The 25,522-nt window shown below is 48.0% G+C and overlaps 2 protein-coding genes across 2 annotated transcripts in view; both read left to right on the top strand.

Moving 5' to 3' along the window:
* GlnRS (Glutaminyl-tRNA synthetase) overlaps positions 1–20,533 on the top strand; it is a 33,620-nt gene extending 13,087 nt beyond the window's left edge. The window contains exons 8-16 of the mRNA XM_037415779.2: positions 9,097–9,284; positions 11,469–11,830; positions 12,150–12,237; positions 12,749–12,834; positions 13,846–14,107; positions 16,820–16,947; positions 18,439–18,505; positions 19,103–19,228; positions 19,913–20,533. Of these exons, the coding sequence (XP_037271676.2) occupies positions 9,097–9,284; positions 11,469–11,830; positions 12,150–12,237; positions 12,749–12,834; positions 13,846–14,107; positions 16,820–16,947; positions 18,439–18,505; positions 19,103–19,228; positions 19,913–19,963 (1,358 nt within the window). The 3' untranslated portion in view covers positions 19,964–20,533. The remainder of the gene's footprint in view (positions 1–9,096; positions 9,285–11,468; positions 11,831–12,149; positions 12,238–12,748; positions 12,835–13,845; positions 14,108–16,819; positions 16,948–18,438; positions 18,506–19,102; positions 19,229–19,912) is intronic.
* A 1,462-nt stretch (positions 20,534–21,995) lies between these two features.
* On the top strand, positions 21,996–24,292 carry LOC119163715 (RING-type E3 ubiquitin-protein ligase PPIL2). Its single transcript, XM_037415778.2, has one exon. The coding sequence runs from the start codon at positions 22,135–22,137 to the stop codon at positions 23,692–23,694; it is 1,560 nt and encodes a 519-aa protein (XP_037271675.2). The 5' UTR covers positions 21,996–22,134; the 3' UTR covers positions 23,695–24,292.
* The last annotated feature ends 1,230 nt before the right edge of the window (positions 24,293–25,522 follow it).

The raw sequence follows: 25,522 nt of genomic DNA, 5'->3' as shown, positions 1-25,522 counted from the left end.
GATTTTGGCAGTTTTTGCTCACTCCCGTGGGCGTATTTATTTCACGTCTAAACCTTAAATAGCACTCTCGAGTGCAGCCCTTTTTAGGGCTCTAAGGTTTAGCATGTGATTTCTCAATGCCCCCTTTTTCTTCTTTTTTTTATTATTGTTTACTTTAATTTCAATGGCACCACCCTGGATGGTCCCTCAATCCCATCGCTAATGGCGGACGGCCTGCCTGAGGGCTTCCCATCAGGTTATGCTCTCGACTTGGCAGAAAGAGCCAAGGCCTGCGACCTACTGCTCAAAACCGCGGCACAGGTTTTGCACACAGGAACGGCCGGCCGACCAAGCCCGCCGCGTCCCTCACCTACCTCCAGCGCACGTACCAGGGCAGGGAGACTCAAGGCAGCCACAAGCCTGCTGTCCAAACCTCCGCAGCAGACCGCGAGCAACGCTGGTCCTAGGCTCCGCGCACGAAGGACGAAAAACTTCCCACCGAAAAAGCGCGCAGTCACAAGAAGGCAGACAGCAGCCGCCGCCATTTTAGGGACGCCCGCCATCCTGCAGAACCGGTCTCCGTGCCAGGAGACAGGAATTCAAGCCAGCAGCAGTAATGAGGTTGGCTACCCAGAAAAGACAGAATGTGAGCTGTCTCCCTCCCCTCAGAAGAGCGACGCAGCCAGCAGTGGTTCTTCCCCCATCACTGAAACGTCGTCCCCCACCTCTTCCTCGTCGTGGTCACACAACACGCCGGCCTCCTCTCCCAGCACCTCTGTAGAAGAGAGCAGCCCGGAACACAAGGAGCAGGGCTCCTCCTCCCCTTTGGTGACTGACGACACAGGGACACCTGGAAAGGCAGCCCTCTCTACACCACAAGCCGAGGGAGAAAAACAAGTTTTCCTCTCGGTCCCGAGTACACCTCTTTCGAGACCGCCTAATCAGCTACGCCGGGAGGTAAACAAATCCAGCGCATCTCGAGAAACGCAGCCGCGCCCCCTTGATCGCAACAGCTGTGTGCTGGGGCCGCCCGAGGAGCCATTTCCCTCACTGCCATCCACAGGGGCTCCAAACGGCACCAAACTCTGCGAACCACAGGTTCCTACTACCAACACACGGCAGAAGAACCAGGGGGTACAAAAACCTGCGGTTTCAACCCAAAAATGTACCCCACCCACTCAGCTACCTGCGAGACCTGGGTCTACTTCCCAGCTGGAGACCGTCCTCTACAGGCCAACCGCCAGGAAAACCTCCTTTCGGTCTGCGACACAAGAGGCAATCTCCGCACAACTAGCGGCAGTTGAGGGGGCACACCGCGTGCGAATTAACTTCGGCCGCAATGTTATCGCTGTCGACGTTGCCGCGGGAGCACCGCTCGCGCCCCTCCTCGCAGTTTCCGACATCTGCGAGATTCCCGTGCGTGCCAGGCAGGCGTCAACCAACACCTGCAGTGGAATAATCCACAATGTCGACCCAGCACTCACTGAGGAGGAACTACGCGACAACATCGCATCGCAGCTCCCTGTACTGCAATGCACGCGATCCGGACGCAATGTCGTGATCATGTTCTCTGGACGTAAACCTCCACAGGACATCGAACTTTACAAACAACGACGCCCGGTTCGTGCTCGCCGCCCTCGTCCTGTGCAGTGCGAACGGTGCGGTCGCTACGGCCACACGGACATCACCTGCACAGCACACGAACGTTGTGTGCGTTGTGGCGGGCCACATCCGCGTGCCGATTGCACCGCGCAGCGCCCGCGCTGCATATTCTGTGGCGCCACCCATCTGGCCACAGAACCCCGCTGTCCTCGCTGGCAACAAGAGCGTCAGCTACTAGAGGTCCGCGCGCAATCGGCCCGCCCCATGACACGCCGCGAGGCCTTTGCAGTTGTTCGCAAGAACAACCCCATGGCACACAAATCTGCCACTCGAGAAGGGTTTTCATATGCGGCGGCCGCTGGTGGCTCTACTGCTGATGCATCAACGAACACCACCACCGCTCCAGAGAACTCCTCGGCGATCTCGGTGCTCGCGGCCGCAGTTCGTGCCGCGTTGGACTTCCTCCCTCGCGACTGTCCGGTTCGCCCGCTCTGCATAGCAGCGCTGGCTACGCAACAAGCTCTGACACAGCATGGCGAGTAAAAACTGTGCACGGCGGCCGCGCATCCTTCAGTGGAACTGTCGTTCTTTGCGCCGCCGTCACAGTGAGCTCGCTGAGTACTTGCTGCTCAACGAGTACGACATCGTCGCACTACAGGAGGCTTATGTACGCGGAAGCGAATGTAGACTCACTGGTTACTCGAGCTACCACTGTACAGCGAGGTGTCAAGTGCGCGATTGCGACTTAGATGTGTGCTGCGACCCCACACATCCTCCCGCCCGCTCTTACGCCTCCATCTACGTGCGCAATGGACTCTCACATTGCACTGTTGATGTTTCCGACACCTTGTGCAGTGAGGTTGAATGTGTGGCGGTTAAAGTGCGCCTCGGGCAGTGCGACACGGCAGTGGCGTGTGTTTATGTCCATCCTGTCCACAGGTGGGACACGACATTTGTGACCCGTTTGGTGCGACGCCTACAAGGTGACTGTGTGATCTGTGGAGACTTCAACTCGCACCATACGGCTTGGGGGAGTGACCACATAGACTGCAGAGGCAGAGACCTGTTGGATGCCATTGCTGCGACAGGCCTGCTTATTATAAATACGGGCTGTCCGACTTTCGTCCGTCGCGGCGTAAAAAGCAGTGCCATAGACCTCTCACTTGTGAGTGACCATTGCCGGTACGAATGGAAGAGGGAGGCAGGCACGTGGGGCTCAGATCATTACCCCCTCCACCTAGAGCCACTTGATCGGCGCCGCGCGGGCACGCGCACATACACTGTCACTGACTGGCCACGTTTTCGGCAACTTTCGGCTGCCTCCCCACCTTCCGGTGTCGCCTACTTCTCGCACGTCGCCCGCTGCGTCGAAGCGGCCTCGCGCAAGTGCACAGTGCCAGTGGGAACACCAGCTCCGGACATAAAACTTCTTAATTTACGCGCGGCTCGCCGGAGGCTCCAGCGCCGTGCGACTAAAACTGACCGCAAGGAGCACTGGACACTGTATAATCGCCTTGACGCCGTGTGTCGCCGACACGCACGGCAAAGACGCGACCGCTCCTGGGGCAGTCTATGCGTCACGCTGGACGACCCGCGACGCTCCGCGTGTGCGTGGAGGATATTCAGTGCCGTCCTCTGCCCCGTTGAGTTACGTTTCCCAGCTCTCGCCATTGCTGTTGCACATTGTATCACTTACCAGCAACTGGCCGAGCTACTGGCTGACACCCTCTGTCTCAGCGCTCCTGAAAGCTTGCCCGAGGTTCCCCAACTCCCGCTGCACCATCGCCGAGAGTGGTACAAACCTCGCCGCTTTTTCCTCACCACCAGCATGCGCAATCAAGTACGTGCTTTATGCACTGAGGATTTCACTCTCGGGGAGTTGCGCCTGGCTTTGGCGTCGCGCAAACGGCGCTCAGCGCCAGGCGCTGACGGCGTGACATACCAGATGCTTCGCAACATCGATCAGTCCCAGCACCCAGTGCTCTTGGCCGCCTACAATGACGTGTGGCGCACGGGGATAGTGCCGCAAGAGTGGCGCGAAGCCATCGTCATCCCCGTGCTCAAGAAGGGCAAACCCGCCTCGGAGCCAGCGTCCTATCGCCCTGTTTCCCTTACCTCTGCAGCGGGCAAGCTCTTCGAGGCCATGGCACTGAGGAGACTTGAATGGATTGCCGAGGCACTGGATGTTTTCTCGCCTTCGCAGTGTGGCTTCCGCCGTTCGCGTGCTACTGCCGACGCCCTTGCGGACTTCATCGCAACGCTAGAGGAGGCACAGCACAAAGGAGAGGCCGGGTACCTCATCCTGTTAGACATCAAGGCGGCATTCGACTCCCTGCCACACCCCACCATCTTGAACGCGGTGCGCGATCTCGGAGTGACCGGTCTCCTCTTCACGTACATCGCTTCCTTCCTCGGCGGCAGAACCATGCGTGTGCGCGTCGGTGGAGTCCTTAGTGAGCCGCGTCCCGTGAGTGTCGGTGTTCCGCAGGGCAGTGTACTCAGCCCCTTCTTGTTCAATCTCGCCCTGGCTGACATCGACGATTACATCCCCCGTGCTCTTCCCTGTGATGTGCGCGTGGCGGTCTACGCGGACGACATTGCGGTGTTCGCGACGGGACCTGTGCCCAGTGGCCGGTGTATTCGCACCAGTGTCCAAACCGTCCTGGATTCTATTGACGCGTTCATCACAGGCAGGGGGATGACGCTTTCACCGGCGAAGACGGAGGCGATGCTGCTGCACCCCAGTTATGGCGCCCAGCACCACACACCGAAGTTCACTCTCCAAACGATCCCCATCCCTTGGAAGAGGCGAGTGACCTACCTCGGAGTGCAGCTGGACCAACGCCTCAACTGGTCACCAGCGGTCAGCGACCAGCTTCGAAACGCGCGAAGGGTCGCCTCCGCCGCTCGAGCGCTCCTTGCTCGCGGCAATGGATGCACACCGTCCCTAGCTCTCCGCATCTACAACGGAATGGCTGCGGCGCGCATTTTGTACGGCCTTCCTCTCGCAGCGCTTACGCGTTCCAACTGGGAGACACTGGACGCAGCGCATCGTATCGCGATTCGCCAGTTTTTCAGCTTGCCCAGATCATCTCAAATCGGCCCAACACTTGCTGAGGCGGGAGACATGCCACTGTCACTCCGGGCCGATCTTCGAGCGCTAAATCACATAGAGCGTATGAAACGCTCGCGCCACGGACAGCAGCTGGTATTCTGGCTCTCCTCACTTCCGCACTCACGAATGGGGCAATGCGCTGCGGCATTCTACGCCCTCATCCCGAGCTCACCGGATGTGAATGACTATAGTGCCCCGCCCTGCCACCATCGCCCTCTCAAGATTCGGACACAGTTACCGGGAGTGGCAAGCAAGCGGACGACGCCAGTGTGTGCACTTCGGCACGAAACTGCTGCCACTTTTGACGAACTCGCGGGACGACTCCTCGTTTTTACTGACGGTTCAGTGTTGAACGACGGGTGTGCCGCGGCTGCGTGTGTGGTGCCTTCGCTGGAGCTTCACAATCAGTGCCGCCTCGCCTGCGAGGCATCGTCGACGATAGCCGAACTCGCCGCGCTTGACCTCGCCGCCGATGCCCTCATTCAACTGAGAGCTCCGTCGGCTGCAGTTCTCTCGGACTCACGTGCTGCTCTCCAACTACTCGCGCAGGACGCCCGCAGACCTCCGGTTGCCACGCGCATCGCGCGAAAGCTCGAAGCAGTGCAGGACCTAGGATGTGATCTTGTGCTGCAATGGATACCAGCGCACGTTGGAATATCCGGCAACGAAGTGGCCGACGAGCTGGCCAAAGAAGCACACTCTCCGGGAACCCCTGTGACTACAGCGGTGAGCACATTCGACGTAGCAAGGCTTCGCACACGGTGCTCTGTCACCGCTCGCCACCCGGACCCACGAGTTGCGGCAGGGCAGCCACCACGCCCACTCCCGAAAACAGGATTTTCGAGAGAGGAGCGTGCCCTCCTTCTCCGCCTGCGCATCGGCTGCTACCGCACGGCGGAACGGGTTCACAGACAGTCGGGACGTGGAGACCCAAACTGCCGTCATTGCCCACAGCCCGAAACACTCCATCACATTATCTTCTAGTGTGAGGAGTATTCGGACGCGCGCAGATCACTATTCGATGCTTACAGCAAACTGGGACTCTGCACCAGCACTGTTGATGTGATTCTTTTTCCCCGTGCGCACGCATGCCTGGTGAAGCGCGCGCAAGCTGCCCTCCTCACCTTCCTGAGGACTTCTGCGCTATTTGAGCGCTTGTGAACTGAAAGAACATTAGTGCCTCCCCATCGATGTCCACTGGACTCGTATTAGTGAGTGCTACGGTTTTCCGTACAGTGTTTTCCGTACAGAGATTACGCGCTTCGGCGAGTGCTTCACGCGCTTTGTACGACGCGCCAATCAAACCGTTGTCCTCCTCTCGATGACGATACCTCTCCGGCCCTTGGGAGCCTTCCTAGTCAGCTGTGCATGGCGCGTGGGGGCTTGTGAGTCCGTTGCGAAAGCAGAACGAATGACCCTCGCCTTTCTTTTTTTTTTCTCTCTTTTCCAATCTTTCCCTCCCTATATCTTTTATTCCCCATATCCCATTCCTGTGCTGACCTGTTGAGGTGTCCTTGTAAGGAGAGACAGTTACGGGTCGGCACCTTTCTTTTCTTTTCTTCTGTTATAACCACTTATAAAATATCATCCGGCGTGCGCTTCGTTTTTTGCTAGTTTGCTGTTTTTGTGATAGTTCGCGTGCTTTTTTTACGAAACTTTGTTTACATCGGTGGTCTCTTCTGAGTGCTTGCTCATACTGCGGTGCTATGTTGCCGCAAAAAAAGTTCCGGAGCGTCCACAAGTACGGCAAGCGTCGGAAAGCTTGGAACAAAGGGCAGACGACTGCGGCTGCCGTCCCAGTCGCAGTTCCGGACGGAGCATGCTCTTCAAGCGTCACGGAGCCTCTACTCAGACCCTTCGCTGATTGTTGTGAGGCCGAGAGTGTGGAAGGTGCCACATCGTCGTATGTCAGACCGCCGGATGCCGTCGACCGTGATGGACGCTCTCGCGAACCCGATTGCGGTGGCACCGCGTCGGCAGCCGTTGCAACTCCGGGCGTGCGCGCGTCGAACATTCTATCGCGAGTTTCGGCCCAGATTCCGAGCAGTGAAGAAATCGCGCAGCGGGCGCAGACAAGGCGGGATGTTTTGGATGCCGTAGCATCGAAGTCCGCTTCAAAGCGGAAGCTCGAGCTTCTGAACGAAGGCTGCGACGAAAATGACGGCGGTAAGGACTCCACATTCTTCATTGTAAATAAGAAGATGCTGAACGGTCTGCTTTCGTCAGTGAAGTGCAACAAGTGCGACGAAGGGTCGATACGCCTCGAGACTACGCACTGCCTTGGACTCGCGGCGAGGATGGAACTTTTTTGTGACAATTGTGGCATAGTGAACAGTGCGTGGTCGTCCCCGAGGTGCTCCGGGCAACAAAAAACGAACCCCTTTGAGGTAAACGTGCGTGCTTTGAGGGCTGTGCAGTCAGTTGGCAGAAAACAATCTGCCATAAATGACATTTTTTCTGCGATGGACATTTCGCATCGAGCACTGCACCACAAGTCCTACCAGAGACTGCAAAGGAAGTACAGCCACCCTGCCACCACATCAGCTGCCACCCGCATTGAAGCAGAAAGTGCACAGAAGGTGCATGACATTTACAAGGACCTAGGAGGAGTGCCAGGCAACATTGACGTCATTTACGACGGCACGTGGATGACGAGGGGGCACAGAAGTCATATTGGCGTGGGCTGTGTAATCGAGCTGTACACAGGCTTGGTCTTGGACCACTGTGTCCTGTCCAACTACTGCCAAGGCTGTGCTGTTGGCCCCAAGCCTGGTGACGACAACTATGAGGAGTGGCTTGAGAAACACAAGCCACAGTGCCAAAAGAACACCGATGCTAATGCAGGCCAAATGGAAGTAGAAGCAGCTAGGATCATGTTTGAAAGATCGTTTACCAAGTACAAGCTTCGATACATCAATGTGCTCTGCGACGGTGACAGCCGTACGTACCTTGCCCTCACGCAAGACAAGGTGTATAGCTACATGGTGATTAAGAAACAGGAGTGTGTGAACCATGTGAAAAAAAGAATGGGCACTTCCTTGCGCAACCTTCTTGATGAGCACAAATCCAAAGGCCGAGGACTGAGCATGGGTGGCAAAGGCCGGCTGACGCAGGGCCTGATAAAGAAGTTGACGAATTATTATGGCTGAGCCATTAAGAGCCACCCCAACGATGTTCCTGGCATGGAGAGGGCCATCATGGCCACTTATTACCATGTAACATCCACAGACCAGGATCCACACCACGACCTGTGCCCAAGTGGGACTGACTCCTGGTGCCCGCACAATCAGGCATTGGCCAAGGGAGAGCCGCTGCCGCCTCACAAACATAAACTGCCCCCTCACGTGCGAGTGGCACTGCTGCCAATCTACAAGCGCCTCTCGAACAAAGAGCTCCTTGAAAGGTGTGCGCAGGGAAAAACCCAGAACGCTGTGGAGAGTATGAACAGCCTCATTTGGTCACTCCAGTCCAAGAGCCAGTTCGCCTCCCTTCGAAGTGTGGAAAGTGCAGTTGCAGATGCAGTCTGCCGTTTCAATGGTGGCTGCAAGAGTGCGCTGCAAGAGATCACTGCTCAACTGGGCTTCAATCCAGGAGACTGCTCTTTGCGGCGAGCAGCCGAAAAGGATGCCAAAAGGGTAAAGAGGGCTCAAAAGGCGCATTGTTCCACGACAAAGAAGCGCAAAACTGGGTTGCGCTCTACAGAGGCCAAGGCCACAGCATCTCAGGATTACTGCCCAGGAGGATTCTGAGTGTTTTAGGCATGTTGTGAACTTCTAAACAAGAGTGAACTTTCAAAGTCAGTTTTCTCAACTCTTGATTTTCGCCTATGTGCCTTCGCTAGAACATCTGTCATTTTCTAACAAAGACTGATAGAGTCGTTCCGTTTTTTGCACTAGGCTCAGGAGGCCTTTAGCAGTGCAATAAAGCTTTATCTGTCTTCTTACTCATCATTTAAAATTTTTAGAACACATTTTATAATTACTGCGATGTGTGCGCAAAACAACATCCATGTTTTGGAAATTTTATTTATGGTTACAAGAACTAGAAAAATCAACTAATAGCTTCTTTGCACAAGTTGATGCTTTGGGAACATAGTAATATGAAAAAATAATTTCATTTAGCAATAATTATCTCTTTAAGTGTGAAGAGCATTAATTAGTGTAATTATGCTTGTAACTCAAAAAGTACAAGAGGTATTTGAAAACGGTTTTCATATTTGGAATCCTCACAATCATCCACATACACACACCAAATTTCATCACAAACAGTACATTAATAAAAAAATTAGTTTTACTTGCCACGTCCCCCCTTAAATGTAAAAGCACACTCACTCACTGTGACTTGTTCCGGCTGAATTGGTCTGAAGACGATCGGGAGGTAAAAAAGAAGAATGCTTGCAGGATATGAACCATACAAGGTGACCCATGCGTCCGACTACTTCGATGACCTCTACGTTCTGGCTGTGCGATTGATAGAGCGCGGACTGGCCTACGTCTGTCACCAGACAGCGGAGGAGCTCAAGGGATTCAACCCACCACCATCGCCTTACCGGGATCGCACCATCGAACAGAATCTCCGGTTGTTCGAGGCAAGTGTTTTGTTCCATGTAGCGGGCACTTCTAAGCACATGTTTTCTTTTGGATGTCATTCTCGCCTCCAGTGTTACTCAGCGATATTAGTCTGATTGCATTTCGTTGTGAGCAAGCCCAGGCATTTATTTTTGGGATGAAACCTGATCAGGAACATTAATAATCAAAGGTGAGTAGCGATTTGGAAGGTATCTTTTTTTTTGGGGGGGGGGGGGATCGTGTTAGTTTAAAGGTACGGTTTCTGAATATGGTGTCATTTTGGGCCCCTTTTACTTACCTTCTGTAATGGGTATGATAATGATGATAACTTTGATTACTGAAACTCATGAGTCAATTGTTGTTTCAATTAAAGGCTTTTCTTAGCTAGTAGAGTAAAATCCAACCACATATCGAACACATTCGCATCAAATTATCCTGTATATTGAACAGCTTCTGAACACGGTATAGTATCAATGAGAATATATAGCGAAAATTACGGTTACGTCGAACAATAGCTGCTACTCCCTTGGCTTTCTCTCATAGCTGCGAAGAAACTGGCGCTTTTTTCCACCACTCACTCCAAAAGTGGTTAAACCTGGCAGCACATGACCTTCTCTTCCTATTGTGACCGCGCAGCGTCAGTCGAGCCGCCCTCACCTCCCCCTCCCCCCCCCCCCCCCCTGCAAAAAACGGTCTTCACCTGCTCGCAGCGTTTCCTGAGACAGCCAATCAAGGCCTTTTTTACCCTCGTCGTGCGAGCCTGTGGCTTGTACGAGTTATCTACCTGCATTTTTTGTTCGTTGTGCTTTTGTGATGTGCTTTTGTGATGGCTAGCGTCAAGCGGCAAAATTGGTCTTTTGCCGTTGGAGGGACACTAAAGTCAAATAACAATTTACGTCAGAGTGAAAGCTTAATGTATGAATACATCTAAAATGACAATATTATGAACAACAGTGCCCTACTTACCGAAAAATTAAGGTAAGTTCACAAGAACACATGCGCCGCAGTAGAGCATTTTCGAAATGATCCCGATGACATAAAACGGACCGCTCTAATCGATCTAGCTGCATTAAATAAAGAACCTTCTGTGCATCAAAAGACACAATGAAGTTCTCCTTGTTCGTTTCTGTTTGATTTATGGAAAAAAGAACCGCTGGACGTTACAATGGGGAATGGGACGAGTGATTAAAAAATCCAATTTGCGCGTAGTTACAGAACGTATATTGGGGCTTAAAAAACAACATAAATTAAATGCCTCAGCCTGCACCACCGAGGTATAACAGGCTTATCGCGTAGTTACACTGGGCAGGTGGTGCCATCTAGTGGGGCGTAGTTGAACCGAAAACGTCTTCAACTTCGGAGCTAATGGCGGGAAATTGATCAATGGTTGTTGTTGCTGCTGTGGCTCTCGGTGCTTTCGGTCTGCGACCTGAACGTCGCGACCTCGGGTGAGCTTGAAAACGAAGACTACATCGCCGACATTGTATCGAGTACAAGTGAAAGCGGGCACAATGACCAAAACAATGAGATTCCTTTGCTGACATCTTTAGAGGTGCTTCGGGCGCTTCTGCACAAATGTGGGAGGTTGTGGCCTCACCTGCTCTGACTCTTCAGACCATGTTTAGAAATGCGTGCTGTCGGAGGCAGTGAAGTTGTTAAAACAGAAAGAAAGTGGAGGACTATTTCAATCGCAACTAAGCTAGCTTCATCAATAAAGTGCTTTTATGAATTATACGTGAATTTATGACATCCAATTTTTTAGCAGGCTAATATTGAATTATGTGCTACATCGAACTGACAGGCGTTTTTTGAGAGTTCGATATATCCGGGTTTTACTGTATTTCTTATGTTGGCTGTCCACTACACAGCAGCATCATCTTCAGTCAACCTCTTTTTAATGATTTCTACCAACCTCTTTGTCTTTTTTCTTATTTCCCAAGTCTTGTTTTGATTTACGGATTTCAATGCATTCGAATACTTTTTAATTGAGCATATAACCAGTAAATAAACCTGTTTCTTGAGTATGATAGACTGTTGCGAGTTTTTACTTGGCCGCTTGTCATGTATGCCCATTTTATGCAATTCCTCTTCTTATGGCCCATTAAATACAGCTTTGGTAACCTATTAAGCAATACTGAAGTTCTGTCGTGCTTGGAATTTGAATACAGATTACAATGCAATCCTCCGTTGTTGCCGTTTTACAGGACATGCGCAAGGGCAAGTTCAACGAGGGCGAGGCCACGCTGCGGATGAAGGTGACCCTGGAGGAAGGCAAACAAGACCCCGTGGCGTACCGGGTGCGCTTCGTGCCGCATCCGCGCACGGGCGACAAGTGGTGCATCTATCCGACATACGACTTCACCCACTGCCTGTGCGACTCGCTCGAGCACATCACCCACTCGCTGTGCACCAAGGAGTTCCAGTCGCGCCGCTCCTCGTACTACTGGCTCTGCAACGCCGTTGACGTCTACTGCCCCGTGCAGTGGGAGTATGGACGGCTCAACCTCAACTACACCGTCGTCTCCAAGCGCAAGATCGCCAAGCTCATCGAGCAGGGCATCGTCAGGTGCGTGTCGTCGACATTGCAGAACTTTTCTAAAAAAAAACTTCGAGGACGCTTGAGCTTCTCTCTAACACTAGAACGCGGTAGCTTAATCGGACCATGTGCTTCTCATGTCCTTCTGATAAGCCAAACTCCTGTTAGCATGATTGTCCTGGTCCCTCCGAGTTCTTAGGTTTACTGTAGCTGCCCAATAATGAGATGCCGGTATTGAGGAATCTTTCCGTCGTCGCGCATGTACTGCGAGCGAATGCTCAACTATGCTTGACACTGTTTTTTGTGCCTTTCAGATCACATTTATATTGTTTCAATAATTCTTCTCCAGGGATTGGGACGACCCTCGGCTGTATACACTGACAGCACTAAGGAGGCGCGGGTTTCCCCCTGATGCCATCAATAACTTCTGTGCAAAGGTAAGACATGGCTTAGCATAACCACATTATTTAAGGGCCGTGCCCAATGTGACAAACGGTGCGTCACTTGTCTGCATGTGTATGATGCAACCAGTACTGCAGTGTCGATGTTTAGAAGGCTGAAGCATAAAATAAAATGTACTGTGTTTTATAACCGACTCCTGTATATATAACCCATACTTCTGATGACATGCAAAAGGGGGGAAAAAAATGAAATTCCTGCCTATTGCTATGAAGCTGTCTTCCTTGCATTACTCTGGAACAATGCCATGAAGCCAATATGTGCACCAAATTTCATATATAGTGCACACCTCAAATTTTAACTGTGAATTTAATGTATGCTCTGTGTGAGTAATGAGAAAAAAAATAAGGTATAATTTAAGGCAACAGTTTTACGTACCTCATAAGGACCAAGTGAACCATGGATATCCAGAAAGGCACGTTTATGTCATCCATTGTTCTTGCTTGGTTCTGTGTCTCCAGCAATTTTTTTTTTTTTTTTACTTTACAGCTCGGTTTGACAGGGTCCCTGTCGGCTGTGGATCCTCAGCTGCTGGAGGCCTGCGTCAGGGATTCTCTAAACCTGACCGCACCTAGGTGGGTCGTAGCTTTAGACTACGTGGATTAACTTCTAAATTTCCCGTAAATTTTATAAATATTTGTTCACTGCACAATATTATAAATGTTGTGTCATGTGTTATGCGATAATAATGCTGCTTTAAGAATACAGGTTAGTGGGAGGTTGCAAAACAGTCCTAAATTGTTGTGGTACCTAGGCTATTAAGTGGTCTTGTTTCACTCTAAGATGTCATATAACCCTAGTGTAGAATTCTACATACGTTTTATAATGCCTGTAAAATTGCTCCAGAACAGTTGTTAAGCATGCTCTCTTCTCCTATGATACTCCGGTAATGCTTTGGGGGTGCTACCAAAGCTAAACTGTCAATGATCAAGTGTGTGTGCTTACTGCAAACTTTTTGAAAAACTAAAATAATGAGTGTTGAAGTACTCTTCAAACAATGAGCCTAGTTTCATAGAAACAGAAGCAAAATTCAGAATAATATGCTACCTTTGTTTCGAAACATAGCAAAACAAACTCCTTCAAAAATTTGTGTGCACGAAAAATCATAGATTTTAGCATTATTGTCACCAAAAGTTCAAACAGTGTTAGCAAAGTATCTACTTTGTTGTCAGATTAAAAACTATTTTTTAATTAAATTGTTAACGTAGATCAAATCGAAGCATAGTAGTTTTCTGTGAATATGAACATAACTTTCTAGTGGCCGTCAGTTGCTAGGCTACTTCTCTATAAGTTTTTGTCTCTTTAAGAATACCCCAGCACACTGCATATTAGCTCATGAAATCTATGAGAATCAAGCATTGTAATCGCTGCAAACTGCTAGCACAGGAACGTTGAACACATGTAAAGAATAAACCAAACTTTAGGAACTTAATTCCAGGTTGAGTTTTAGTTCATTGTAAACATACTGGCATTTACGATGTCGCTCAGTTACATAAAAGAGTTTACATCAGCTGCTACACTCCTCAATCATGAAATATAGCTTACAAAATGTGCGTGCTTTGTCATGTCGTTGCCCTATTGTGCAGGGTAATGTGCGTGGTGGAGCCAATGAAGGTGACCATCACAAATTTCCCACACGGTCAGAACGTCGAAGTGCCGGTCACGGTGCCCGACTTCCCGGCCTCACCCGAGCGAGGTTCACACACAGTTACTTTAGCCAGTGTGGTCTACATCGAGGTGTCTGACTTTCGGGAGACTGCCGACAAGTCGTTCCGCCGCCTCACGCTCAACCAGTCAGTCGGCCTTCGGCACACCGGGCTGGTCATCTCAATCAGCAAAGTCATCAAGGTCAGTGGAGGGAGAAGACTGCGTTAGTTTGAGTTTGTTTGTGCTTTAGCGCGGTACCACTAAAAAGCTCGTTTCACAGAAATTCTGGTGTTGGCATTGGCGGCATTGTTTGTGAGTGAATAGTAATCAAGATGGATGCAGTGTTCAGGCCTTCTGTGTGGCAAGTAGGTGTTTTATCGCAGTCGCCCCACTGCTTGAAACTCGACTGTTTGGGAGGGGCGATACCTATGCAGGTGTTATATGATGCAAGGTCTTTGGTTAACTCATGCAGTATTGCGCAGTAGAAGGGTAGATTGCACGGGGCTTCACATCGCATAAATTATACAACGAATGGGTGGTTTAAAGGCCCCGCCATTACAAAGTGCTTCAGGTATAATTAATCAATATCATCAGCAACAGCATCAACAACGCATGCAGCTACAGAAGTGCGGGTGTTGCCTTAGAACGTTTATTGGGCACTCTGCAACTTCACTTGCAGAAGGCGTTTTGGGATAGTTTAAATGTTACACTGTGGAAATTGAGGCTAGCCCGCTGCCCTTGCATGGGCTTTGCCGCCTTTTCTGCCGTTCTCATGTCCCGACATGTCTGCCCTCCTTTGCTGCCTGCTACGCTGGGAGAGCGGAGTGACGTTTAACCCCCTCACCCGGTAGCAGATGTTGACTGTGGCGCCGCGCGCGGAGTCTCCTAAGAGGTTTTGCGTGCGTGTGTTGGAAGCGGGTGAGATACTCTCTGGGGCAGCTGACGGTGAGCCATGCAATCTTTTCCGTCCGTCGACTCCCGTCGCTCGGAGCCCGTCGGATTTCGCTGACGGCGCCTCGCGCCCGAGGCGAACGCTCACCTTTTGTTGCCCCTCTGCGTACGCTCGGCCGAAGGGTGGTATGGTGTCCTAGTGCATGGCCAAGCTACGCCGACTTGTCTCCCTCCGAAGCCAACGCGAGCGCCTTTGCCCTCGCTCGAGCAACCGGGCCTTGGTCCCGGTGTTTCCGTGAATGAGCTTTACCACGAAGACATGCTCCTGGCACCCTGTGTAGTACTTTTACGCCCGTGGCGTGAAAAAGCCCGTTTGCTTTCCCGTCGCACCTTTGCAACGGGCTGTACTGCGTTTGGTGTTGCCACAGACGCTAAAGTGTTGCGACCTTGAGCAGTACTGTGTTCTCGCCATGGCCACGGTTAACGCGTGCCCTGCGGCTCGCTAAGGCCGGACCCATGCTAGTGTCCGTACTCCTTCGAGATACGTGTAAACTACAACACGTAGACGTTCATGGCATGGTTGAGGTGTCCAATAAGAATTGAAGCCTAGCTAGTGAATGAGAAGGCAGCGCAAATGGGGTCCAATTGTGGTATCATGCTTCACTCTTGAAAGCGAAGCTCAAGCATACTTAATTGCTATCAAAAATTCTCGAGAAGGTACGCTCAAAACTTGCTCTTGGCTTAATTCAACAGTGCAACATCTCCCGTTATCAAACATTCTGACATGCCTACGACACTGAAAAAAAAAATGGTATCGCAACATGAACAGTTTGAAATAAGTGTCGACCTGTATGCATTGTGTATTGTGCTATTCTTGTGGTGGCTGAAATCGTATTGCAGTCAAATAAGCCACATTTCCGCCCCTATTCTGCAAAGTCTTCATATTTTTGCCAAAGTAGAAGGAAAGAATGTATGTTTACTAGAGCTGTGCAAATAGCAAAACTTTAGGTGCAAGACAAGTTCGAATATTAAAGTGTGAGTGCGAATTGAATCGAATATTTTTCTAATATTTATGGAATATTTTTCCAATACTTCAAAGCAAAGATGCAGAAAAAATGCTGGAGAGGATTCCTAAGCATATTCTTATGAGATAACAACCCGAAAGTATTTCTTTTTGCTGGGTTGATGAAGTGCTGGCGGGGAGGTCTTTCATAGTTGTCTTATAGGCTGAATTTTTTCAGCCTATGAAAATGTTTCATAGGCTGAATTGTAGTTCTGAATGTGATTTGGGGCGACCAAAGTGTTGCTGACAACATTTTGCATGTGAGAGGCACAGATGCTATTTCCTCAGCTTTCTGTGGAAGCCCAACTTATGTGGCAGGAAAGGATGTACTCATTTGAAGGCCTAAGTTCCACATCTCTTAAGAACATCTGAAATTTTGCCTGCCAAGAATCTTTGACGTCCAATTTTCCGAACTTACTGCCCAAATTGTTGGTTCAAAATAGCATTGAGCCTCAAATTCTGTCACATCTCTGATCTCCGTGTTGCAACCACCTTATTCTTGGAGCTTGAAAGGCAGCTTTGCCGCAATACGAGAATGTGATGAGGTGAAGCTTATTGAAAGTCTGAAGGGGCCACTTTTAATGGGACATTGACAGTGTTTGTCTTCGGGAAGTTCGAATAGTTTGGAGTAGTAATAGAATAGCAAAAACTATTAAAAAAGTATTCGAAATTTCAAATACTCGCACACTCCTAATGTTTGCTTGTCAACTGCAAACATTGCAGTTTACATGTAAACATATGTTTACAAGTAAAACATAATTTGCGAGTAAATATTTCTTCTTTGCAGTTTACGAATTTATAAATGTTTTGCTTACGATTGTGAATAGAAGGTGATGAGGGCCTATTTTGGTATTACTGTTTTTTTTACACATATATATTTAATAACATGCGTTCTGAATTGTCACGTGATTCTTCTTCCCATGGTCTCTTTTCTCTGCATCATGTTGGCCCTCATGCAGGATGCTGCCGGTAACGTTCAAGAGTTGGAAGTTACGTGCCAAAAATCTGAAGACATCGAGAAGCCCCGCGCGTTCATCCACTGGGTCTCCAAGCCCGTCAAATGTGAAGTGCGGCTGTACGACCGGCTGTGAGTGTTTTTTTTTGTTGTTGTTGTTGTTCGACCTCATGCCATTTAAATGCTGTAGTACTGCTGTGTTAAAACTGCAGATGAAGCAAATTTCTTTATTCCATTTTATACATATCAGCTATGATGGTTACAAAAGCTTCTCTTACACCTCGCATTTGAGGGAAAAAAAAGCATGTATTGTGCGTGAAAGAATGATATTGGTATGCATCCGGAAAATACATCAAAAGGCAGGGTTGGGCTAGTTGGTTTGCATTCATATTGGAGCAGTGCAAACACAAAGCACAAATAAAAGCTTGAAAACACGAGCGCTGATGAACAACTGCTTGCTTTATTTAAGCGAAACAAAAAAAAAAAACGGAAGAAAGGGGGGACAAAACGTGTGCGCGCAAACTATGCACGTGACAAAACTACACTTCTAGCATCGTTATGTCTTCTCCAAGTACGTCAGCTCACAATCAAGTAACACAATCAATGGTTATGCATGCGTAAATGCACCGTTGATTGCGTTACTTGATTGGCATACTAGTAGAAGACGTAATGATGCTACAGGTGGAGTCTTTTGTCACGTGAAGAAGTTGCATGTGCATGCTTTGTTCTAACTTCCTTGCTTTTTTTTTCTTTGTTTCGTTTAAATAAAGCAATTAGTTGTCAGCCAGTGCTCGTGTTGTCAAGTATTTTTTGTGCTTCGTTGTTGCACTATTCCAATCCGGGAATTAATTAAGCACACTTTATCATGTTTCATGCTCTTACATTGCAAATTGTGGCATGTATATTTCATGAAAAACATTTAGATCAGAACCTGTTTGTCGCTGAGCTATCAGAGCTACGAGTCTTTGTAAACAGTGGCTACAGCACATGCATTTCACTCGTGACCAAAGCCTAGTGCTTTGCATATTGAAAATGTGGTTGTAAACTATTTACCTTTTGTACAGTGAGGTAATTTTATGTCTGCAAGTTGTAGTTATGGCATATAAAATAGTAGATTTAGTAGACTTTGTTAAATGGTATTTGAAGGGACCAGGAATACATGTTCCATTTAACGGATGTTCAATTTACTGAGAGACGACCAGGGGTGCGGAATGCAAAAACGAAAGCAATCTTTTGTCAAAGGTCTTGTTCCATTTAAGCAGCAGTTCCATTTAACAGACTTACATTTGCTGAGAGTCTACTGTAGTCATTCTATGAAGACGGTATTGTGGTTGAAAAGCAACTCCTCTGCAAAGTGAATGGAGAGAGATTCTTCCGACTCCTGTATTGTCAATGGAATTGCCTACTGAGTGTTTAATACTAGAGAATTACCTCCCTACTGTTGCCAGACCACACTGCAAGCATCAAAGATGGATGTGAAAAATCGCATAAACGTTTTTTTCACTGATATATTGTGGAAGGTTCGAGATCTGGCTTTAGCACAAGTTGCTAGGTGTTATTCTTGGTTAGTTTGTTGATTATGTCAAGTTGTGTGTTTAAAATGTTTTTTTATGACATTTTAAGGTTCTTCCACAAGAACCCAGAAGACACAAGTGAAGCAGTCGGTGGCTTTCTCAACGACGTCAATCGAGTGAGTCTCTGACCGAGTGCTTCTTTATTGACAAAGAATAATATGCATCTTCATTATTAGCCTCAGTAGCTAATCACCACAATTCTTAAAGCACTGATTTAACGCCAATCACTGTCACTGATGGCTGACCTGCAGGTTGGGAGTCGAATCTTGCTACAGTGGCCGCATTTTTTATGGAGGTGAAAACTTTTGAGGCCTGTGTACCTAGATTTTAGTGCACAATAGAGAATCCCAGGTGGACCAGATTTCCGGAGCCTTCCACTACGTCATTTTTCATATTTATTTGTGGTTTTTGAACTCTGAACACCTACAATTATTATATGATATCAATGTCACTGATGGGCATCAGCATCAGCGTGAGGCCCATCAGTGACGGTGGTCGTTGTTAGTGTTGCTAGTAATGGTCACTGGTGAACGTGACTGACAGTTCCAACCACCATCAGTGTTGTCGATGAAGATTGCTGGTTATCATCACTGACAGTGATCAAAAGACTGTTGCCAGTCCCATAATCAGATCATAGTTTTCGACACGTAGAGCTCCGGAAGTCAATTAGGGAACGAGCCTCGAAGGATTAATGTTGCACTTGCTACTTCCAGGATGCCATGACAATCTGCAGTGACTCGCTAATCGACAAGTCACTGGCTAGTTGTTCTGTCTTGGACAAGTTCCAGTTTGAGCGCCTTGGATACTTCTGCGTCGACCAGGACACTACACCAGAAAAGGTGAGATTTCATTGAGGTGTCACGCTCTGTCGTGAGCACTTTGTAGAGGAACACCGAGAGGAACACATCACGATTACTCGTGATGTGTTGATACAAGTGTGACGTATTTATTTGCTGTAAATGTATCTTTCCTCTTGAATTGTTAGTGTTATAAATATTTTGGGGTATGGAAACTGCATTTAACTTCTGTGGTCTCTTGAAGGCGATTTTGGTGTTTCCTTTTATATTGTTCATGACTGTATTCTGTGCTTTATTGGTGTCTACTATCGAGTAAAGCCTGCAGTCCATAGTAGATATTGCATTGAATGAAAAGGCAGAGAATTACTTCTTGAAACCTAACACTTCTGCTAAGCACGGTGACCGCTGGTCTAGTTATTATCAGTAGGTTATCTTAGCTTGCATATTACCAGAACTGTCTAGTCTTGAGTGTCAAGGTAAGCAGAGGTCATTAAACCTAACATTAACATTTTTCTCAGATTTACTGCCGAGTTACCCCTGGTTTTCTTTGTTCAACAAATGTTGCAAGCCCTCTAATAACCCTAGGACAAATACTGCAAAATATTGAAGCACCATAATATCAGTGTTCAAGAAGTATCGTTACACTATCGGCAGGCTAGGAGTTTCACGGCTTGTTTGAATAAATGCATACTGTTTGCTTAGCCATGCCCTTTGTTTTCTCCTTAGATTGTGTTTAACAGGACGGTGACGCTAAAAGAGGATTCCGGGAAGAACTGACAACGCGGACGTGGTCGTCCTTAGGTGCCTCCGTTTTTCAAAGTGTCTCTCAAAGAGCGCTCAACAACGCACAAGAACTATATTTTTTCAAATAGTTTTTCAAACGCTCGACAGTCGCTCGATAATGCATTGCTCCTTGGCCCTCGCAAGCTTGCCAAGGCCTCATTCACTCTACATGACGACTGGGGTGATCGCCAAAATGAACACATCGCTGGTAACGTCTCCGCTCTATGCACTGAGTGTCGGCACTTCAAGTTTGTGCATTTTCCACGTGTACACAGAAGGGCGATTATCAACGACTGCAGGGATCCTGTGGCCCAAGATCCTTGGCTCGCCAAGGGGTGCTCCTCTTTGTTCGCTCACTCTCTTAGTACTGTGAGATGACAACTTCTCACGGAACTGACATGCAACTCCGTGAAACTTACCTGTCCATAAATAATTTATTTTCTAGAATAAAAAAGAGAGGTGGTTCTTCCACAATATTTGTATAATGACATAGCTTCTACGTAAACTCTTTCTATCCAAGACATATTGTCATGGCATGTCAATAAATTAATTTCAAATGCGTTCTGCGAAGGCTGTTTTTTTCTCTGTGAAGTTTTGATGAAGAAGCTTGTGCACAAAGACTGTTCACACGGACATATTGTGCTGGTTTTATTTGTATTTGATACGTTGTGCAGATGTGTTCAGATTTGCGTTTGTACAGGTTTCAGCTGATTCAGATGTGATGGCAGTTGTGACTAAGCTAGGACGGTGGGTAGAGTTGTGCTGAAACTGCAGGTACACGGCCCCTTTTGGACACATACTAGTTCTGTTCTGACATGTGGACCGCGCGATGAGGGAAATTGGCAAAACACACGATACAAAGACATGGCTGGAAATGTGTTGGGAATCTGCCTATAGATTCTGGAATAAGGTGACCTTATTGAGATTTTGAAAATAAAGCGCTTGTGTTTTCTGTCTGCGTTCTTGTGCTGCCTTTAATGCTGAATCATTCTTGTAACAAATATAACAACTCTCCATTTTGCCATTCTTGTCTTTGTGGTGAAAATTCACCCCAAGGCTTGAATATTTAACATGCTATGCAATACATGCAGCATCTGGAAGATGCTGTCTCATCGACACTTGTTGACACACTGAACAAATGGCTGCAGTAAATGCAATTTGCAGAACTGGACTATTGGCAAACCTACCAAACTTGATGAGAATTTTCAATAAAGTTTTGCATCTATGCATTTCTCATGGTTGCTAATATTATCCCAGGCATCTAAAGAGAAGCTTCTGGGAAGCTGTTAGGTAGAATCCCAATCTATGTTGTAGGTCATTAGAGCACTGGAGTTTTAATATGGTCTTGAGATTTTCGTTGAATAGATATGGCGTCACCAAAGTTCTGTTTATCACCAACTCTGTATGAAATGTGGCCTGAAGAAAACAAAAACGTCCATTCCATTCTATGCTGCTGTGCCTTGATGTGTGCCACTTAGATACTAAGGTTGTCAAGCCATTGGTTTGATACTTCAGTTCAAACTGCGAAAGAGGTATACAAGTGACAATTCATAATTTTTCTATGCATTTTGGTATTTTTCTGTATAAATCTAGACATAGGAAAGTAAAGCACAGTCAAGACCAAGGAGGGTACTTGGTCATGACGTGTCTCAGGTATTCCCATTTGTCGTGAATGCGGTGTTAAACAAGCAAGCAAGACTTACCTACTCAGTTGTTTCGTGCCAGTTCGCTGGTTTCATCACAATCATTAGTGAATGGCTCAAACTTATTTTCAAGTAGCTAGGACAACTGGCACAACGCTCAGCAGCGCTTGTAATAGGACGTCTGCTCGGTCACTGCGTGTATATACTGCATGTGCATCACCCAACAGTGCACCAAGTTAATGGTTACATTACACCCCTTAATGTAGTGCAGTTGGTTTGTTTATTTATTTTCGTAGTGCTAGCGAAAGACAACTTCAAACAAACCGAAACAAACCTTTTCGTTCGCGCGTAGCCAAAGTGGCAGCAACAGGCAAAGCGACATCAATGTCATGGCCGCTTGCATGGGTGAATTTCGACGCGACAACTTTCCGCTGTTTCCAATCTCGATTTCTGTTTGCGTGTGAGTGTACGACGTTTCGCACCACGCGTTATCGTAAAGCGTGAGACAACCAAAGCGACGAGATGGGTAAGCGACAGCATCAGAAGGACAAGCTTTACCTCACGACCACCGAGTGGTCGACCATCTACGGCGGCCGACGTCCCAACGCGACACGACAGGCTGAAGGCTCCGAATTCAAGCGACTGCCGTTCGACCACTGTGCGCTTTCGCTACAGCCCTTCGAGCACCCGCTATGCACCCCGGAAGGGATAATCTACGACATCATGAACATCGTCCCGTTCATCAAGAAATACGGCATCGACCCCGCCAGCGGAAAGCCGATCGACGCCAAAAAGCTGATACGACTGAACTTCGCCAAGAACGCCGACGGCAAGTACCACTGCCCCGTCCTGTACAAGGTCTTCAACGAGAACACCCACATCGTAGCCATCAAGACGACCGGAAACGTCTTCTCCTATGACGCCGTCGACCAGTTGAACCTTCGCGCGAAGAACTTCAAGGACCTTCTTACGGACGAACCGTTCACAAGGCAGGACATCATCACGCTGCAGGACCCTAGTGACCTGGAGAAGTTCAACCTCTCGCGCTTTCACCACCTCAAGCACAACCTCAAGGTAATCGATCCCGAAGAAGAGAGGATGAAGTCGGACCCCAAGTACACCCTGAGAAAGATGAACGCCGAGACACGCACCATCCTGGACACCTTGGACAAGGAGTACAAACCTCCCGCTGAAAAGACCGAGAAGGTCGTCAAGAAAGCCGACAAGTTCAACGCCGCGCACTACTCGACGGGTGCCGTGGCGGCTTCCTTCACGTCCACCGTCATGGAAGTCGCGACCGCCCACGAGCCGGCCGTCCTTGCCGACGATGTCGTGCGTTACTCGATGGTGAAGAAGAAGGGCTACGTCCAGCTCCAGACGACGCACGGAAACCTCAACTTCGAGCTGTACTGCGATGCGGTGCCCAAAACGTGCGAGAACTTCGTGGGACTCTGCAAGAAGGGTTACTACGACAACACCAAGTTCCATCGGTCCATACGCCACTTCATGATACAGGGCGGGGACCCCACGGGAACGGGCAAAGGTGGGGAATCTTTGTGGGGAAAGCCATTCAAGGACGAGTTTAAGCCTAATCTCGTCCACCAAGGCAGAGGCATGCTGAGCATGGCAAATGAAGGGCCTAACATGAACAAATCGCAGTTCTTCGTAACCTACCGGTCGTGTCGGCATCTCGACTCAAAGCACACCGTGTTTGGAAAACTGGTCGGTGGGCTGGAGGCGCTGAATGTGATCGAGGCTGTCGAGACGGACAATAAGGACCGTCCCATCGAAGACATTGTGATTATTAAGGCTGTGGTTTTCGTGGATCCGTTCGAGGAAGTCAATGAGGAGTTGAAGAAGAAGAGAGAAGAGGAGGAAGCGAAGAAGAAGCAGGACGGCAGCGAGCAAATGGAAAAAAATCTGAAAGCTAAGAGGGTCCTCAAGGAGTTCCACAAAGGAGTTGGAAAATACATCGATCCAGCTGAAACTGCCAAGGCAGTGAGTGAACCTGCGGAAGCTGAAGCACCAGCGAAAAAAGTGAAAGCAGTGACTGGAAAGTTTGGTGACTTCAGTTGTTGGTGATTAAACTGGAAAGTACACTTCTATTGTTGCTCGTTGTCTCAGAGATGCAACGGAATGCTAAAAATGCACGATTTTTATCTATAGAACTTGTGAGCATGTGTTTGGAATGTGGTCAGTGCTATAGCCATTCTTTCGGTGTGGAATGATTCATTGTTAAATGCAGCCCAGTCAATTTTCTGGCCTGTCTTTTTGACTGTGGCATTGTTTTTGTAAAATGGCCTTGATGCACTTCTTGTGAGAAAAAACACTGCACTCCTTGCAGAAACATGTGAATCGTGATATGTACTCTACCTTGTTCAGGATGTGGCTAAGCAAAGCACTCCTGCGTTTCATTAATACCTAAATGAGAAATGTACGAGATAAACTTATGAATGACATGTAGATGATAAGCCATTGTGAATGCAGAACAGTGTGTCGTAAAACAGAACTTCTCATGGCCCTCCTTGAAAGCACCACTGTTGTGGCACAGCTGGAAACTAAGTTTCGAATACTTGTCTGAAGAAATATTGTATCTGTGCAATGGACTTTTAGACTGTGTGTCTGCGTATCTGAAGCATGTATAAACTTTGTACATAAAGAAAACTGTGCTTATATTTTATTCCCTGCAAGCTGCATTGCATTTAACTTGTTAAGGTATTGAGACGATTTCACTTTACAGTGAAAGCTGTAATGAGATCACAAAAAGGTAATTTTTGACGCTGTTGTTGTTCACAAGTGTTTGTAATTACTGTCGTTTGAAGTGAGAAAAAAAAAGCTAAAAAAATACCAAGTACCATAGGGAATTTCAACTCGGGATCCCTGCATGCCAGCCCAGTATTCTACCACTGAGCCACGCAGGTGCTCGAAAGTTCTTTGCAGACTGACCCTAGATAGGCTTCACATTGGGTACAAAATTATGTTAATAATATGTGTAATAAAGCATTTTATAAGAGCAAAGGAACAAACACGCATGACACAATGCGACTTACATAAAAGAGGGTCATCAAATGTTTCAACTCATTACAAAAGACACGCATAATTCTTCATTGTCATCAGCCATAGCATTGAAGAAATACAAATGATTCCTTGCAAGGGTGTGGTGGGTACAACACTTTTCTGAAGAATGATCAAGAGTGGCATGGTGGATGCCTTCCTACTACGAAAAAAAAAATGATATATAGCATAATAGGTGCCCAGCAAGTTAGCTTGTAGCAGTTATCAAAATAGAGTTTTTAAAGGGTTTATAGAAAAGCTGCTCTTCCAGATATCACTATAGCTATGCTGGACGTTCCGTACAGGCTTGCCAGTTTTGTTATTGTTTCAGCAAATGATAAAGAAAGAACAATGTATTCTCATTGAGGGGGAACCAAATGCATAACATATACCTATAACAAGCATGTGCAGTAGTGTGATGTGTAAACCATAGTTGTACATGGTTGCACAAAGTGTTTTGCTGACTTCACGAGGAAATATTTTGCTCGACTTCCTTTATTGCACTATGCATTATAAATTCATAACAGCATTGTTTTTTAATGAAAAATACATAGTTCACCACCTGTTGGACTGTACTAGGCGCATCGCCAAGGGGGCGTTCCAATCCCTCAAAATTTCGCATAATAAATGCATGCACAAACATACTTGAAATATGGTTGAGCCTCCCCCCTTGCCCCCGAAAAAAATTTCTGGTTGCACTCCTACACTGCACAGAATGCTCACACACGAGCTGTCAGTGTACTAACGCTAATTCGGCGTCCCAATCCGTGTTTGGGGCATAGGAAGCTCACGGCTACCTACCGTAATAGGACCAAGGCACACGTAATTCTCCGATTATTTAATTATAGGTTGTCGT

This window comes from Rhipicephalus microplus, chromosome 9 (assembly GCF_043290135.1).
Source record: "Rhipicephalus microplus isolate Deutch F79 chromosome 9, USDA_Rmic, whole genome shotgun sequence".
Classification (NCBI taxonomy): domain Eukaryota; kingdom Metazoa; phylum Arthropoda; class Arachnida; order Ixodida; family Ixodidae; genus Rhipicephalus; species Rhipicephalus microplus.
This window is presented reverse-complemented; position numbering and strand designations above follow the sequence as displayed.

Excerpts from the sequence above, each read along its gene's own strand:
- LOC119163715 (XM_037415778.2), top strand. The coding sequence starts at position 22,135 with ATGGGTAAGCGACAGCATCAGAAGGACAAGCTTTACCTCACGACCACC.